Raw genomic sequence first — 18,508 nt, forward strand, 5'->3', positions numbered from 1 at the left:
CAGCCTAACCCCAGAGATTAATCTTGAAAAGCAGTCCGAATGAGCGAATCTTAATTGGGCAAAAGCAGATAAAATGGTAAAATTGTGATTACGGGCTGTGTGACATTGGCTTTATCACTTATTTCTATCCTTCACACTTATCATTAATTCCAGGTCAGTGATCTTACCCGCTGCTTTCAGTTTCGTGAAGCAGCTATCCACAGCTCGGAGGGGAGCGGGGGCTGGGTTTCGGGGGCTTAATCACAGTGTATCATGACTTGCTTGAATTTCATTTTAGTTTCCTAAATGGCTTTGAAAACAACATAATGGGCTTTTACCTCAAGGCGAGATAATCGCCCACCTTATTTAATCATGGGCACGTCGAGGAATATCCAAGTTTTCAGTGTAATTATTCCAAATGTGGTTCTCAATGGCAACGCTGGTAAAAAATACCCCCTTTTCCCTGATTGTACTTGTGCGTGTGGATTTGCATTATCTAGCGGGTGTGTTGCCCCGGGGGTGTGCTCACATATGCCCTGGCTCAGGACTCATTACTCACCCTAATTAGGACGTGTCCGTTCTGGGCTCTCCCTACTTTTACTCAAACTCACTATCTGACTATAGAAATACTGCGGAGAGGTCAAAGTAAAGGCTGAAAGGTAGCTACAAATCTAATCAAATCAATGTTCAAATCAAAGACACTGGCTAAATCTGCAGCGCTGTGAGGCAGACTATCATCCAATTACTGACTAATAGATAGTGTCCTTCAGATATATCCTTCAAAATCACTCAGACAATCTTGTAAAGATAGATAAAGCCCACAGGCATGCCCTATTTTCTATTCTCTGTTCAATAGTGGAAGAAAGAAAAATGCTTAACAAGATAATAAAGTATGTTGTCTTCAATATATGGGACATCAGAATTGACGGGACGTGCAGAAAATTGAAGTCGACTCCCAAATGCAGTACTTAACCCCGTGTTGATTCACGGGTTCATTATGCATTTTTCTAGAAATGCAGGTAGGATTATCGGTTATAAAACGGATTTTCTTTTAAAAGCTCATATTTTTTGGGGGGCATATTTTGCCTTTACATCTCTTGTATGAACTGTTTTGTCAAACACATTTGTTTAGAATGATTTAAGGCTCTCGTTTTGACACTGAAAATTGTGTCTATATTTCAGTGTGGCTTCAATCTCGAGCAAGCCCTTGGCCCTATTGAATCGACCTCTGAAGAAGTAAACATCTCGGGGGGTGGGTGGCGGGGGGGGGGGGGGGAGAGGTTTCTTCAGAGATAAAGAAATGAGTCTGAATTTAGAGTAGACATCTAGTCGGCATCAGCTTTACATGGTACTGTACCCCGGTGGCTGTCTGGACCGAGAGGCCGTATTGTCAGAGCTCATATACAGCCTTCCTCGTGTGTTAATAAGAGTTTGGAAACCCAGACAGCTTGTGTGATGAAAAACAGCACACGCTAAGAAGCAGGGGTTATATCGCGTGTGAACCTGATTGGCTCAGAGTTACAGGTAGGGCGGATCGGATTATTGTTACAGAGGAGGTGTTTGGAGTCGTGTCCTCTTACCAACAGCGATAGCGACAAGGTTTTAATCAGAGGAGCCAATCATAATGTACGATGCAGCTTGTTAGGAGCTAGTCAGTGTGACTCCGGAGGACTACGGTCGAGTCCGCCGTCTCCATGATGAATGAGCGGTCACAGTGCTGAAAGTCAGTGGGACGCACGGAGGGATGGGTAAAGGCCATTTCTATCATGATTGAGGGTGAGAAGGTATACGTTAACTGTTGGGAAGTAGATGAGAGTCGATCTGAAAACTTCCGCGATATCTTAACTCCGCTTCTGGAGGTGGTTTCAATCAAGTTTAAACAGCAGCAGCAAACAAAAGATCAAATATGCTATATTTCTGAGGCATCGACATATGCCGCACAAAAATATATCTAGAACACACCATTCAAATGTATTTACAAGCGCTGTACATTAAGATAGACCATTTCATTAGGTGATTGTTTAAAACAAAGGTTGTTTTTTTTTGTTTTTTTTTGCCTCTTAGAATTTAACGGGTGGTCTATTGAGACATATCTAATGATGGCACAAGAGCACTGATTACAACTCTCCAATTCAAGAGATCACTTCACAAACTGGGACTTCTCTAACTAAATCAGTAGCAATTACTGTCTGTATTTCCCGGTATTTGTCTGACTACTATTCTTGAAGAATTTGTACAAATATATTAATACATCAACTAATTAGTGGAATTCACAATAAATAATCTAATAAATAAACGGAATAATTTAATGCAGAAATGAAGAGGAAGGAAAAAAAACAATTGTTCATGCCAGTGATCAAATAATTCACAGCCTATTATTACCTACAAAAAGGGCATTGGCTTCATTATACTGACAGCCAGTTTCTCCTTCTGATGTGGGTGTTTGTTGGTCTCTCCGTTATCTGTGCACCAGTCGGATGAGTGCATGCCTCACAGATAGATTTCTCTTTTCGGGGTTTGGGCAGCAGGGGAGGTGGGTGGGAACTCAGAGGCTACACTCAGAGGCATCTCCTCCAGGGGGCAGTCCTGATTGGGGGCATGACCACTGCTGGAATAGGCACTGCGGGAGGGTGGAAGGCGGGACCGGTGCTCCTCTCCGCCCAGCCTGGCGCTTCCGTTTGCCAGACGGCCCAGGCTTCCTCTCTCCTGGTAAGGCACGAAGGTAGAGAGTTTCGGGGGGTTCCTGGCCTTGCGTACAGGCGAAGGATGCCCGGGCATCCAGCAGGCATCTGAGTGGCCCAGTTCACTGCACTCTGGTGTACAGTTTCCGGTCATTGCCACGTCAGGGAGGGAACGAATATCTACAGGCAGAGGAGAGAAAACCACATTATGAGAGACGGCGATTGGGCTAAACATCAAATTGAATTTCATGTGGTTTGTGAATAGAACTGGCATCATCTGCAACACCCCTTAAAAATCTTTTCCCCTGTTCTTGAGGTCTTTGCAGCTGTTGCTAAGCAATCAGCAGCAGTTGCTATGAAGCAGTTGCTATGCACCGTGTAATGAGAACTACAGTGTGTGTGTGTGTGTGTGTGTGTGTGTGTGTGTGTGTGTGTGTGTGTGTGGGGTCCAGGAGAGTTGATGCGATACATTCAGGGGTTAGTGTGTTGAGTACATGTTCGGTGGTATCCAACAAGCCCCCCTAAGCATCTGATGAGGGTAACAGTTGTCTCACCGACACGCTAACTCGCTGTGAAAATGGTCACTTTATTCATGGGATTTTTCTTTTTTGTGTACAGCTTACATGTGACCATTCTCCCTGTAGTACCTATAAATGGCGCGACTAAAGTGCCTCCACATAAAAGTTTAAGTATGCACGCGTCCATGTTAGCGGGCACCTCTGTACAGAAATATCACCTTCTGTTTCAAAGAAAGCCATTGATTTGTGGGTCAGAGCCGCCGTCGTATGGGTTACATGACTGACTGACAGTGCCGAAACGAGCTCCATGCCACTCATTATTACCCCTTTCTCATTCAAACTGTTACTAATTAAATAAATAGGTCTACAACCCAGTGACCTCATTTTAATCTACAAGCAGATAGCTCCAAAACGAGCGTGGTTAATTCGTCCAGCTATCACAACACTATAGAAAATGATCTCTGGGCTGTGATCATTACCCTTTGCCCCACAGATATTTTCTAACACAACACATAAAAAAAAACAGTGTTGTCTCCGAGTTAAAGCAACACCGCACAAGAGGAAATCCTCCACGTGTTGGCTGGAAATGTGCAGAACGCAACCAGCAGACCCGCTGAGTCGCCAACCTGTTGAGGACATGCAGTCGGAATAATACGGGAACGCCACGAATTTGTGTTTCTTACTCCTGTGGTCACGGAAAGCACAATAGGTAGTTTTAAAGATTTAGGCCAGAGCTAGTCAACTACTTTCTTATGAGGGCCAGCTTATTCAAATGTAAACGGTAAGGGGGCCAAACTTTTTTCAGAGTAATTTTCAGATCTTAGCACTTACATGTGAACATGAAAAACAACACTAAATACCCTTAATACTGTGTATCAAAGGTGTTTATTAACAATGTGTTTATGTAACATACAAAATAGGGCAGTCATTTCATACATTTATCCATTTGTTATTAAATTGGTGATTTTCGTTGTCAACTTTCCTCTTTTTCAAAGTGGACAGTGACATTTTGAGGTTATTTTGTTTGCTAGTTAGCAGCAGCAAGCAGGTTAGCGCGGCACACTCACTAGCTTGGCAGCTGGTGGCGCGCACGTAGGGAGCATCGGGAGCAGTTAGGGGCGGGACAAAGCAGTCTCCCATTGGAGGAGATTGAATGGGAGCGCATTCTTGCCCAAAAAGGGATTTTCTTCGCGGGAAAATGCGGTATAATTTTTAATATACTAATAAAATTGATCAAAGGGCCGGAAAAAATAACCCTCGGGCCGGATTTGGCCCGCGGGCCGCCAGTTGACTAGGCCTGATTTAGGCTTTCTCTTCTTGATCTGAGAACCTGTGGAGTCAACCGAAAGTAAAAACAAACCCCGAGCTCTGAAAATAAAAGCACGCCATGATGTCACAGAGGATGTACAGTGCCACCGTGGTAGGAGACGCACATCAGAAGAGTCGGCTCTGGCGACGGGACAGTGTGTTTAAAACCGTGTGAACTTGAAAGAAGGCCCGAGTGCTCAATCACAGCTAAACACACAACGTGAGGCAACATGTTACATTCACATCGCGCAGCCATGATGGATGATGGATTGCAGGGGGCAGCAAGGGTTCACAGCCGGCAAGGAGGAGGAAAAAAACCTAACTTGACAGTAAACGTCTTAGACATACTATTCATATTTTGTTCATCACCAGTGGAAATATAATTGTCCTGCAAAATGTCAAATCCCCTTTGCTGGAGAAAATGCATCCGGCCCATCAATGCAGCTACCATCAAAAGATAGAGAGAACGGGTTTGCTTGAGATTTTGAGCTGCTTATTGACATTTAACCATAAGTCTTTTTTCATTTTACATCCCTTACTCATGTCCAAAAATCACCATTTTTCATGAGTAATCCGAATACAATTGTCTCATTGTGTGTGTAACTCGTTATTATTTGAAAAAGGACAATGCTTAATCTAATCTTTTGTTACTGTTAATCTCTCTTTTCCTGTAATCCTGAAAGCCGAGATGTTTGTGCTACAAAATGCATTTTATTCCCGGTTGAGCAGTGTCCTGCCTCATTCGTGTCTAATTATGTCATTACGCCTAAGTGGCAGTGTCCTCCGGGCCTAATTGAAATCACACTTTTTACAAATACGTCAATGAACCGACGGCTGCTTGATACAGAGAATATCGAGCAAATTGGGAGAATCAAGAAATTATCGGTAACAGGAAGAGATGTATGTAATGTCTCACAAACGTTGCATGGGATTTGATTTTCTCAGCTTGGTCTGGGGACTGGTCACTCCACAGTATTCAAGTGCAGTGAACGTGTAACTGTCAAAGGTGCTCATTTTGCAGAAGGAGCGTTTTGGGAGGATGCTGAAGAGCACACTCCTCAATTTGAGCATAGCCACATCACCATCAACTCCATGTACATCTCCATAACTGCTAGCAGCTTAGCTGTAACTATCTATACAGGCTACATGTATAGGGGTTAAGGCAGTTTTAATGTTAAAGATGAGTGTACATAAAAAAAAAATGAATTGTCAATCACATATTTCTTTTAATCATAACAAACAGTACCAGTTTTCATGTCTCTGCTGATAAATCACAAATTAATTTGGGACTCGGGCTTAATATGCACATACCATCAGTACAGAATAGTTTACTGCAGTAAAAACAGCCGTTCAAAGTTAATACATTTGTTTTTCGACTGCTTCCATATTACCCTTTTTAGAATGTACTTTTCGAATTTTTTACTTTTTGTGCTTTTTGGAATTTCATGGAAACCATTCAGCGTCACAAGAATATACGAAAAAATGCATATAAAGCTAGCATAATGCTACAGCAGTCTGTCACAGCGAATTCAAAAGGTCATTAAAAATAAATAAATAATGATGCTTCGTATTGCTAAATTGCCTCTTAGTGTTCATTTCCAAAAAAAAATCCCCATGGTTCAGTCAAACCTCACATGATGCTATAGCAGTCTATCATAGCAAATTTGTGTGTGGATTTTAAAAAATTTACATTTTTTTAATAGTGTTAAAAAAAGGTGCTACAGGTGTTTTCTACCTTGGTACTTCTTGCAACACAGCCTACAAAGCCGTTACTGGCACAGCAAAGCAAACACTGGCATTGCTGCTGGAAATGGCTCGTGTGCAGGAAGCACCACAGTAACACACCGACCCTCTGAATAGGAATAATCACTAGACCATCTCACAAGCAAATGAGGCTCATGGGGCTGATTTTGGGTCCAATAAATATTATTGGCGTGCATTAATTGGCATGACACAAAAGTAAGCATTCAAATGCTAAAAGGTGATGCTAACGGTTGAAAATTCTGTTGGTGCGCTTATTATCACTTGAAGAGAATCTGCCCCAAATCTGAATTTAAAAAGCTGCAATGTGTAAACCGCAGCAGGAGTTGCTGAATGAATGATAATGTATCAGACGTTAAGCATTGAATGGCTCATACTGAATGAAGTGTGAGTCTCAGTCTATTGCTGAATATGGCAATACCACAAAGCCTGAGATCTAGAGTGTAGCAGACAACCAGTCATCGGGTCATATAATGAACAGGATGTCGCTGATATCCTGAATATGATGACGACTGAACTCGCATGGAACAGTACATCAAGATGTGTGGCCTGTCTGCTTGAATTGGGGATATTATATTTTTGGTGCATGCTAGTGCCTTTCTATATCAGAATTTAAATTGTCACATTCAGTAGTTACACAGGCTTGATAATTTTTCCCCCTTTTTTGGGGGGGGATTTTCCCCCTTTTTCTCCCCAGTTGTACCTGGCCATTCGCCCTGCTCTCTGAGCCGTCCCGGTCGCTGCTCCACCCCCTCTGCTGATCCGGGGAGGGCTGCAGACTGCCACATGCCTCCTCCGATACACGTGAAGTCGCCAGCCGCTTCGTTTCACCGGACAGTGAGGAGTTTCACCAAGGGGACGTAGCGCATGGGAGGATCATGCTATTCTCCCCTGAACAGGTGCACCCGACCAACCAGAGGAGGTGCTAGTGCAGCGACCAGGACACTTACCCACATCCGGCTTCCCACCCGCAGACAGGGCCAATTGTGTCTGTAGGGACGCTTGACCAAGCCGGAGGTAACACGAGGATTCGAACCGGCAATCCCCATGTTGGTAGGCAATGGAATAGACCGCTATGCTACCTGGACGTCCCCCGGCTTGATAATTTTGTTTGCAAAAAAAAAGTACTTTAAATGTTCCCATTTCCAATTGACACTGAATGGAAAAAGGCTTCTTACAAGCAAATTTTTGTATATTTCTCTTGTTCTCCTGAGAATTTCACAACAGAAACCAACAATGAATTGACAACACCCTCTTAACCACACAAATTCTTAAACATGTCATGAATGTTGAACGTCACTTGTTCCTAACTTGAATGCACAGTATGAACCTTCAGCTAGCATAATTAATTCCTCAAAAAGACCAAGGATAGGTGATCTGAGTGTCATGTGAACAATGAAAAAGAAAAACGACGACAAATAAAAACATGATTTGGAGGACTCAGAACAAGCATTAGATTTACATTGAGACATACTGTTGTTCAAATGATCTAAAGGGGAAAAAAGGACATGGAATTGTTCAGAGGGATACAGTTTTGAATGAAATTAGCTTCTTATGATTTATAATTATTTCCATGGTAGGTGTTTCATTATTATTATTATTTTTTTTTTACTCTTGCCCTGTTGTGCTTAAAGAAAAACTAAACCCTTGACCATTTAAGTCAGTTTGCTGACATCTAAATGTTAAAACCCATATTAAGGTTAAAAACATGCCAGGCTGGTCTTGATTCACTCTGGTGTAAACATAGCAGGATATTAGCTGCTGCCAAGATGTTTGATTTTGGTGTGCTGGGACACCTTTCATCATTGACAGCTAAACAGCCAGGCAGAAAGAGCCAGCATGGACAATTATGGATAGTACCGTCAATGTTGGGACTTATTATTAATGTTATTATGTGCAGCTGGTTTTATCCTGCTACACTTAAAACACAGAGTACCAAGACCAGCCTGGCATTTATTTAACCTTAAGATGGCTTTGAACCTCTGGATGTTGCTAAGCTCACTAAAATGGTCTAGGGTTTCGTTACTATTTGAAGTTTCAGAAATGTCAAAACAATTATTCCTCCAATCTGAAGAAGATTCTATGTTTTCAGACCATAAAAAATTGATGATGCTAACAATAATGTCTCACTGATCAAATGTCACTTTATATCACTGGCAACCATTAACCTTTAGGAGAGCTAGCATCTTATTACGAACATGAACACACACACACACACACACACACACACACACACCTAACTACCAAATGTACTTTTGGCATCAAACTTTTTTTTGTGGCCATAAATCATCTGTTAATCCACTGTAGCCGTAATGCACACCGAGGTAGTGGTAACTAACAGGCAGACGTGCACATCATAAAACTGTCGCTTCCTCTATCCTGCTTTTTAAGATAACATGGTCCAAATATATGGTGTCCGCGGACAATGAATCGAAATGCATCTGTTGGTTAGGAAAGAAAGGAAAACAAGTATTTTTCACCCATCCAATCCTGTTGTGTCCTGGACATATGCCTGGAATAAATCTGCTCACAGTGTGGAACTAACCCCTTAGAGTTCATAGTCTTGTGAGTTTGGGATGCAGAGCTGAGGTGTCTCATGGAGAACAGATGGGCAAACCATGGTACTATTATGCCAGTGGCTGTAACAGGGAGCTGTATAGCATTAGACAGGAGGTGATTTGGTTTTGAAGAGTGGTGACACAATGCTCTTTTTTCCCCTCTTCACACTATATATATTGAATCACCGTATCCTAGTCAGTCCCATCTGCCTGCCGAAGGCGAAATTGTAAAACCCACTAATTTTTTTACATACATTAAATCCTTAACAAGGCAGATCCCAGCTATCGTCCTTCAAACTATATCTGTGATTTGCAATGCACTTAAGCATTGCTTCTGAGGGCGCCTCCTCTGCAGCGGTGAAGCATGCACACACAGTACAGTAACAGAGCAGGGGCTCATGCAGAGCTTAACCCCCTGGCTGAAAAATACATGTGAGGGGTGGGTTTGCATGCTACTTGCATCAGGGTGCCAGTGGGAGGTGTTGAGTGTCTGAGGCAGGCTTCCTCAGCTTCTGATCCCATGCCCACAGGCAAGGGGGAAGCTGCCTCTTCCTGAGATTTCACACTGCTTCTCTCTGTTTGATTGCAAATGCTGCCTCTCCCCATACCCCACCGCCTGCTTTTAGTCTGTCTGCCACACTGCTATGATCGATGGGGAGCCGATGTGAAAGACACAGAGTACATAGAGGGATAAGAAGAATGAAGACATACTATCATTTGGGATTGTGTGGATGATTTTAATGATATATGGCGTTTATTGTGTTCTGGTCCACCAGGTATCCAACAAACAATGGGGGAAAGAGGAGAAACATTTCACTGTGAGTTCACTTAAAATACTTAGTAATCTTTCTCGGTTCACTAGTGTCGGCGCTGGTTATTTAAAATGGATGTGAATATATTATGTGGTTGTAATACATATTGAGGGGGAAAAAAAGGCCACGGTTTGCATGTGTTTATCTTCAACACGTTACGCCTTATCGTTCAAGCACTTACACCAGCTTCCCTCAATAAGAGGCGACAACCAAAAGCGTTCCTTTTTTTCCAGAGCAGTGCATTAGTAAGAGAGGAAAATGTGTGCTCGCTCCGCAACTATGGGCGCACAAACACAGCGTAGGCACAATCTCCTTAGAGTAATGGAATGAAAAGTACGAGTTTGGTTGAATTCATAACTATATAAAATACACACTTTCACAATCCCAATCAGAGTTAGTTTAGGCTTAGGAGCTTCGCAACTGAATCTATATGAAACGAGAAGAAAGATTTGCCGATAAAGCTTTAGTTCCTTTATTCAGACTATAACATCAACAGTGATCATAGACAAAACAACTAAACTGGGCGGCACGGTGGCCCAGTGGTTAGCGCTGCCGCCTCACAGCAAGAAGTTCCTGGGTTCGAACCCCGGGGTTGTCCAACCTTGGGGGGTCATCCCAGGTCCTTCCAGTGTGGAGTTTGCATGTTCTCCCCGGGGTTTCCTCCGGGCGCTCCGGTTTCCTCCCACCATCATAAAGACATGCATGTTAGGGGTAACACTCCTGTCTGTGGTCGCCCCTGACCAAGGCAGCGAGAAGAAGAACTGGAGTTGGTCCCCGGGCACTGCAGCAGCTGCCTACTGCTCCTAGCTACACAGCTAGGATGGGTTAAATGCAGAGAAAGAATTTCCCCACGGGGATTAATTAAGTAGTGAAAAAAAGAAAACTAAGGCATGTCCTCAAATCAGAGGTTATGGGATTATACATTTTTTTTCTTTACCAAAGAACCTAAACTTTAATGGAAACCAACCAAAGACAAGAGGTTTCTTAAGTGGGTGAGCCACTTGGTGACAAAGGCTGGTGTGTCTATAGACCCGTCCAGCAGCACACACGTCAGGATAAGCTGGCAGTAGAAGGTTCAACAGGTGACAGTATCCACCTTGTCACTTCTCTCACGGTGCACCGGTTTGTCTTGGACCTGTTTTGTTGGAAGAGTGCTTCCTGTATCACTACATTTGACAAAGCTTTAGCATCCGCTGACATATCATGCACGCATCAGATTCTGCCATTGAGTAGTTGAGATGCAACGTGATATGTCAACTGCTACTATGGCTCAGTCAAATAGCAACACGAAAAGCATCTACAAACAAAATCAGCCCCAAACCAAAGAAGTGGATGGTGAGAAACGTACTAAGAAGAACTATGTGGTTTTGGAGAGTTGTTTGCCAGTAATTTATGGCTGTGTTGCTATATGCTTTAATGGGGAACAGCTTCGTGTCCTGCCGTAAGCCATACTTTTCCAAGTTAAGGTTCAAGTTCAAATTTATTTTCATGTGTATTTGAAATACAATGAAATTCTTGAGCTCTGGCTCTCTCTGCATTAACACAAAGGATCCCCCCCCCCCGAAAAAAACAACAACAACAAAAAACAAAACAATAAACAATACTACAGACCTACATTGGCTATGTGCACAATGAAATCATACATTATATACACAATAAACGGTACACGGTAACACAACAATGTAAGGTGCATATGGGTGCATCAGCTGTTCAGCATCCTGACTGCCTGTGGAAAGAAACTATTACTGAGACGGTTGGTGTGTGATTTGATGCTCTGTTATTTTTTTAGATGAAAGGAGCAAGAACAGAACATGAGCGGGGTGGCTGGTGTCCTTGTTTTGGGCTTTCCTTTTGCAGCGAGAGGTGTAAATATTATGAAGTTGTGGTAGTTCCATGCCAACGATTTTTGCTGCTGTCTTTACAGTCCTTAGAAGCAGTGTGCAGTCCTGAGCAGTCAGGTTGCCAAACCACAGAGCGATACAGCCTGTCAAGACACTCTTGATGGTACGGTGATAAAAGTTCACAAGAGTTTTGGTACTCATACCAAATTTCTTGAGACCCCTGAGAATATACAGTCTCTGCTGTGCCTTCTTGAGGATGCAATTGGTGTTGAGAGACCACGTGAGGGTATCTGTGATGTGTAAACCAAAAAAATAAAATCTAAAACTGTCCACAATTTCAACAGATGACCCATTGATGGGAATAGGAATGTGATTTTCTCTGATCATTCTAAAGTCAACAATGATTTCTTTTGTCTTATTGACATTAAGAGAGAGGTTGTTATCATGGTTAAATCTGACACTTCCCTCCTATAGGCCTCTCATCACTGTCACTTATTAGTCCAAACACTGATGCTGTTGTCATATTTGGCAACAAAGTCGTGCGTAATACTGACTGTACTATAGGGGACTGAGACAGCAGCCCTGAGGCATGCCGGTCCTAAGAACTAATGTAGATGAGCATATTTTAGCTATTCTCACAGTCTGGGGCCTGTCATTAAAGAAAATCAAATAGCCAATTACAGATACAGTGGCCCAGACCAAAACCTCTGAGTTTCAACACCGGTTTGGATGGTACAATTGTACTACATAAAAGCAGAGATATAATCAATAAACAGCATTCTGACATAGGTATTTTGGTTTTCATGGTGTACTAAAGCAGTATGAACAACAACTGAGTTAGCATCATCTACATATCTGTTGGAATAGTAGGCAAACTGCAATGGTTCAAGGGTAACAGGAATGTTACATTTTATATAACATTGTGGTGATACACACTTCAGGGTAGATTCACCAGGGGCTGCTGCTCCTTTAAGGCAGACATTCAGAGTGCTGACGTAGGCACTGCTCAGAGTTTCCGGGGTGGAGCCATGTTTGCAGCAGCCTAGCGGTTAGCTGGTTGACACGAGAGATTGTGCTGTATCGGTGTTGTTATGTGTGGCAAGTAAACGGAATTGATTCGACTCGATCTCTCCGTCTCCTCTTTCCTGCACTCCCACAACATAACCATTCTTTCCAAGCACTGTTCCAGGCACAACAGAGAAACTCTGTTGCTCTCCCTGAGGTTTCTTCCTATTTTTCCCCCTGTTAAAGGGCTTATATTTTAAATAAAACCTTTAATATCGGATAAGGATGTGAGGGTCTAAGGACAGGATGTTGTGTTGCTGTAAAGCCCCTTGAGGCAAATTTGTAATTTGTGATATTGGGCTATACAAATAAAATTGACTTGACTTAACTTCATAATAACAGTGGTCAAAGCAGCAGGTTGATTAAGGGAAGAGACAGGTGTGTTCTTAAGTACAGGCACAATGATGGTTTTCTTAAAACACAGTGGAACCACACACAATGACAGAGACAGGTCAAAAATGTCAGTAAAAACCTGAGATAGCTTGAGTGTAACATGCCTTGAGGACACAGGAAGGGATGCCTTCTGGGCCAGCAGCTTTACGAGCTTTAACCCTTTTAAAATCTTTACTCACATCAGCCTCTGCCACCTGTTGCTATACTTCACAGAGTGGGCACTGTGCTGCTGTCTCGGTCACTGGGTCCAAGTTGTGAGCTTCAAAGAAGGCATAATGTTTTAAGTTCATCTGGGAGACAGGCAGAGGTGTTTATAACCACACTGGGGTTAGATTTGTAGTCCATAATTGCCTGCAGCCCCATCCGCAAGTGCAGCGAGTCACAGCCATTGTAGTCATTCTCCAGTTTGTCCCTATATTGTCTTTTAGCAGCTTTGATAGCTCTCTGTAAGTCATACCTGGATTTGTGTAGCTTTCCTTGTCCCCTGATTTAAAAGGAGTGGTACGCTCTCTCATGTGAATATCACTGTTAATGCAGGGCTTGTGGTTGGAGTAGGAGTGAATAGCCTGTACTAGGATACAGTTATCCACACAGAATCCAACATAGCCAGTGACCAGCATACTCATCCAAACTCAAGGCTGAATCCTTAAAGATTGACCAGTCTGTTGATTCAAAACATACCTGGAGTTTGGATTTGTGTTCTGTAGTCCAGCACTGTACTGCTCTCACTGTGGGCTGTGTGCACTTCACTTCCTGCTTGTAGGCAGGAAGCGAGAGCACTGACAGGTGGTCAGATTTCCCAAAGTGAGGTTGTGGGATAGACCTGTAAGCTGCCTTGATTGTGGAGTAACAGTGATCGAGAGTCTTGCTGCCTCTGGTTGGGCAGGTGACATGTTGGTAGAATTTTGCTAGCACAGATTTCAGGTTACAGGAGTTAAATAACCCCGCCACAATTGAAAGGGCCTCAGAGTGCAAGTTCCCCTGCCTGCTAATGGCTCCACACAGTTCTTCTGGCACCGCTGAAGCAGTAGCTTGTGGTGGTATGTAGACGGCAATTAATTAACAACTTATCTACCAAACACAAATTGGTAGTTGCAAATTAAACCTTGACCAAAGATTACCGATTCAAAAGTGAATTAAATGTTTCAACAGCTCAAGGTGAAGCAATTCTCAAGACCTGGGAAAAAAAACAAAACAAAGTAATCCTGGAAAAAAACAATTTGATACTACTAATCCATCTTGAGTTATGGTCATATTTTTTGCAATAAAAAAATCATAAATATCTGCTCAAGGTTTAGATACTATTGTGTTAAGAATTGAACCCTGGCAAAACCATACGAAAAACAAAAAACCTTATTGATGAAATGTATAATATTTTTTCCACAACTGACAAACTGACAAGATGTATTAAACAACTTGTATTAAAAATACCAATTGCAATATCAGCAAGAGCACTTGCAGAACTCAAACCTCTCCAACGCTGAACTGTTTACCCCAATAACATCCGACACCCCTGCTTTCTAGTTATTACCTCTGCCAGGCTTAAACAGTAACATGAAAGGCATCTGCAAATAAAATAGTACATTTCCTGGGGAAAATGTGTGGACTGTAGCTGTCAGTAAGATGGTTACAGTGGTTTGAATTGGTATTATGAACTCAACTGTAGCAACAGCAGTCTGATGTCATCTTCTTGACTTGAGGAGACTGCGAATCCATTTTCATTTCTGTCATTCTAGGTCATTCTTTGTAAAATGTACGTTAACAGTTAGTTACCTCACAATTTATACCGAATTTCACCACCAAAATCCAATCAATTGCTCCTCTGCCAAAGGTCCACCTGAACACAAAGTAGTGTGAGAAATCCATCCGCCAGTTTTTGAAATACCTTGTAGACAGAGAGACAACAAGACAAACAGACTAATGAGGGGAGTACATAACCTCCTTGATGAACGTTATCAATCCAGCATTCAGGACAACATGGGCTACTTCATGTTGGCCTACCTGCCCCTGATGACAGTTGCTTAGCCCAGAGGCATACTGCCTATCTAAACCATTCATCTGTGCAACAGCCCAAAAAATAAGACAGCACTACCATGTATGCTATGTCACCTAATATGCATGTGGAGATGGCTTAAGGGCCCTTGGGTTGGGTTTAAATTGAAGAGACCTCTCTGGTCCTCTCATGGAGGAAAAAAAAAGGGAAAAAATGGGCATTGGTATTCTGTCTAATCTGTTTTATTCCGTTGATAGTTGCAAAAAAGATTTGCCTATAAAATTTGATTTGTAGTCACTGAATTACGACAGTAGAGCAGTTTCCCAACCCTCAGTTCAGAATTTCCCGTCACACCACCGCCCTGCAGGGACTTTCTCTAAATGACTCAAAGGGCATTAATAAACACTAAAATTAAATTATAAGAAATAAATCTTAAATTGTGTGCTTTTTCATATCATGTAAACAGGAGAAGAAAAAAAAAGAAAGAAGAATAGGAGGCAGAATGAAAGTGAGATTAGTGCAATTACGCAGGTAATGTCTCGTGCAGCCCTCCATTTTCCTCGCAAACGGTTGCCCTGCTGGTTTGTGAATTCTGCCCGAGTCGAGGAGGCTTTCGCATTGACTGAGTGTTGTGTTTTCTTTGTTGCCATTAATTTCTATCAAATGAATTTTAAACACAACAGCCTGGTACTGCGGATTACTTGGGAATATATAACTCTGCTCATTGCTGAACACTGTATTCGAACCCACTCACATCCTTCCTTGCAGAAGTTTTGAGAGCGGCGTGTGTCAACAACGTGGGATCCCATTACCCCTGTGACATTTATTGCTCGACAGCGTGCAAGCCGCTTAATTAGGTGACCATAATGTGGCTGAAAATAGCGACGGAGTTGCCACAAAAAAAAAAGGATGCTAAAAATAACTGTCAATTTTCTTTCAATTTTGTTTTTCCCCCTCGCTGCTCTCCCCTTCAGACTGTATGCTCAATGTGAACTTTTACCATGTACTTTCACTAGCAGTTAGAAAAACCATTGCTTCGCCCGCTGCAGAAACACAAGCTTGAATGTTTTACTTCTCCCGCTCGCTTTCAAGTAATCTGGCTGTGCTCAGAATTCCTTGGATACAATTTCCATAGAAACACCAACGTTAATGGCCTTTTCTGAAGTCGGATCATTCTTTTTCTTGTGGGCATTTTATCACCCACACACCAACCTGCCTCTTAAGAGCGTCCACTTAGCCCATCCTTGAATTCTCGTTTCAGCTATTCGCTTTTATCCAGCGACAAAACAGCTGCTTTCTTTTCCCCGTGATGGCAAGGCCGTAACATAATCCTCTGCAGCGACAAAGGGAGGGGTGGAAAATGGTTCGTGGGCATCCATTAATTCTTCATTGGTTTAGGTGCCCGGTTTCACCAATTATAGAAGGTTTCGTGGAAGATTACAAGCGCTTGATCACATCACACCAAAGGATATAGATTTTATTATTCCGTCATCGCCCTTACCCCTCGCTCGAGGAAGGAAATTAACTGTTTTTGTTTTTTTTTGAGAGCTGCAGATGTGCAATATTGCATAAAAGTTTAATATTACCAATAACTTAAGTCCTTTTTCCTAACGGCTCTGGCTTATCCTCCACATTTCATACCGGTGTACCACTTTCAGGCTCGGTGGAGCTCATATTGAGATGTCATTAGTGAAATAGATATCTTCCCCGATTCATTCAGTGTTTTTCATTCCCTTTCAATCAAGCGATGATTACTTTGCTAACGGTGCCTTTGATCTCCAAGGTCTGTGATGTGAGTCATGCTTCATTCATCCGCGCTAACTTCACTTGCTAATTGGCCCACACTTATCGACCACTGCAAAGAAAAGCAACCCTCGGTAAGCATGGGCCGCACAAGTTAGAGAGTAGGGCCGCGTCTATTCTCTAACAACCTTGTGACATCACATCGTCTTGTCTAGTGTAACAATTAGATGATGACCTGGAAGAAGCAATGCTTTATCACCCAATTTAGTTGGACATTTTTTTGATTGGAATTGAAAAACTGCCACATTACTGACAGTACGCTGAGAAAGTGGACAATGTGGTGCACTCTATTTTTCTTCTTTTTTTTTTTTAGACCCTCCCCCTTTTCTCCCCAATTGTACCTGGCCAATCATCCCACTCTTCCGAGCCGTCCCGGTCGCTGCTCCAACCCCTCTGCCGAGCCAAGGAGGGCTGCAGACTATCACATGCCTCCTCCGATACATGGGGAGTCGCCAGCCGCTTCTTTTCACCTGACAGTGAGGGGTTTCACCAGGGGGACGTAGCGCATTGGAGGATCACGCTATCCCCCCCCGCCAAGTTTCCCCTCCTCCCTGAACAGGAGCCCCGACCGACCAGAGGAGGCGCTACTGCAGCGACCAGGACACATACCCGCATCCGGCTTCCCACCCGCAGACACGGCCAATTGTGTCTGTACGGATGCCCGACCAAGCCGGAGGTAACACAGGGATTTGAACTGGGGATCCCCCGTGTTGGTAGGCAACGGAATAGACCGCTACGTCACCCGGACGCATCGTGGTGCATTCTTATAAAATACTTGGTTTCACTGATGCTCTATGATGCTTTGAGAAGTGCACCTCTAACTTTTAAAGACGGAAACTTCAAAACTACTCTTTGAATGGCTTACAGTCAACATTAATCTTCTCAACACATCTGCCAGGCTTAAGTTTCCTGGACAAGACTTAAGCTAAGCACAGGGAGCAAATCAAAGCACATGATTTTTCATTGCACGGAAAAAAGCTAGAACTCAGGACAGAACATATGATTAATAATTGAGGCTGTGTCTGGTCAATTTTCTTTTCATAAATACAGGCCTAAAGATAGAACCACAACAACACATCGCCATCTCGTAGCTTTGCAGAGCGCTTATGAAGGCTAGCGCTCTGTCCCTCTCCCCCTTTTTCTCCATCAGTTGCCTTTTTATTCGGTGCCCCTTGTGCCTGACAGAATTTCAAAGTCCTCGGAAGGGAAAGGTCAACAATCCATGATCCAGCCAAAGATCCTAAGGAGAGAGCCAAGAAATTCTCTATAAAGAAAAAAAAAAGACTCACTGGGAAAAATATTAAACATGGCCTATGCTTAAGTATATCTCACTGACTATATATCTCTGGTTAGATGACCTCTTGTCCATCTTATAGAGAGACCCCCACCCATGTACTTCCAGGATGTGTTGTGCAGAATTTTGAAACTCCTTCCACAATGTAGTTCAGTGAGAGAGATAACGGCATTTGTTTCATGCCCGACATTTTACTTTTTATTTTAGACAGAATACATCATTGGAAAAAAAACCACATGTCTTATCTGAGTTTGTACTACACAGTATGTTGCCAGTGATGGTGTCCGTCATGAAGCAGTTTCCCTGTTGAGATTAATAAACTATTAATTCTATTAGCACTTCTACAACTACTCTTTTTATGGTAACATATATTGCACTACCACTTTCTGTCGAGTGAAGAAGGGACATTTCTGTTCCACTACATTGCTGCTATACTCCTCATTGAGCCTGTATGGCCCTTAAACTGCAGTGGATTCTGAAATATCCTCATCTGAATGTAAGA

At 42.7% G+C, this 18,508-nt stretch overlaps 1 protein-coding gene across 1 annotated transcript in view; it reads right to left on the reverse strand.

The window, feature by feature from the left end:
* Positions 1 to 2,469: 2,469 nt before the first annotated feature.
* The window catches only part of pcdh1a (protocadherin 1a), a 100,135-nt gene continuing 84,096 nt past the window's right edge, over positions 2,470 to 18,508 (reverse strand). Inside the window, exon 4 of the mRNA XM_056285329.1 lies at positions 2,470 to 2,840. Within this exon, the coding sequence (XP_056141304.1) occupies positions 2,470 to 2,840 (371 nt within the window). The remainder of the gene's footprint in view (positions 2,841 to 18,508) is intronic.

The sequence above is a fragment of the Lampris incognitus genome, chromosome 8 (assembly GCF_029633865.1).
Source record: "Lampris incognitus isolate fLamInc1 chromosome 8, fLamInc1.hap2, whole genome shotgun sequence".
Classification (NCBI taxonomy): Eukaryota; Metazoa; Chordata; class Actinopteri; order Lampriformes; family Lampridae; genus Lampris; species Lampris incognitus.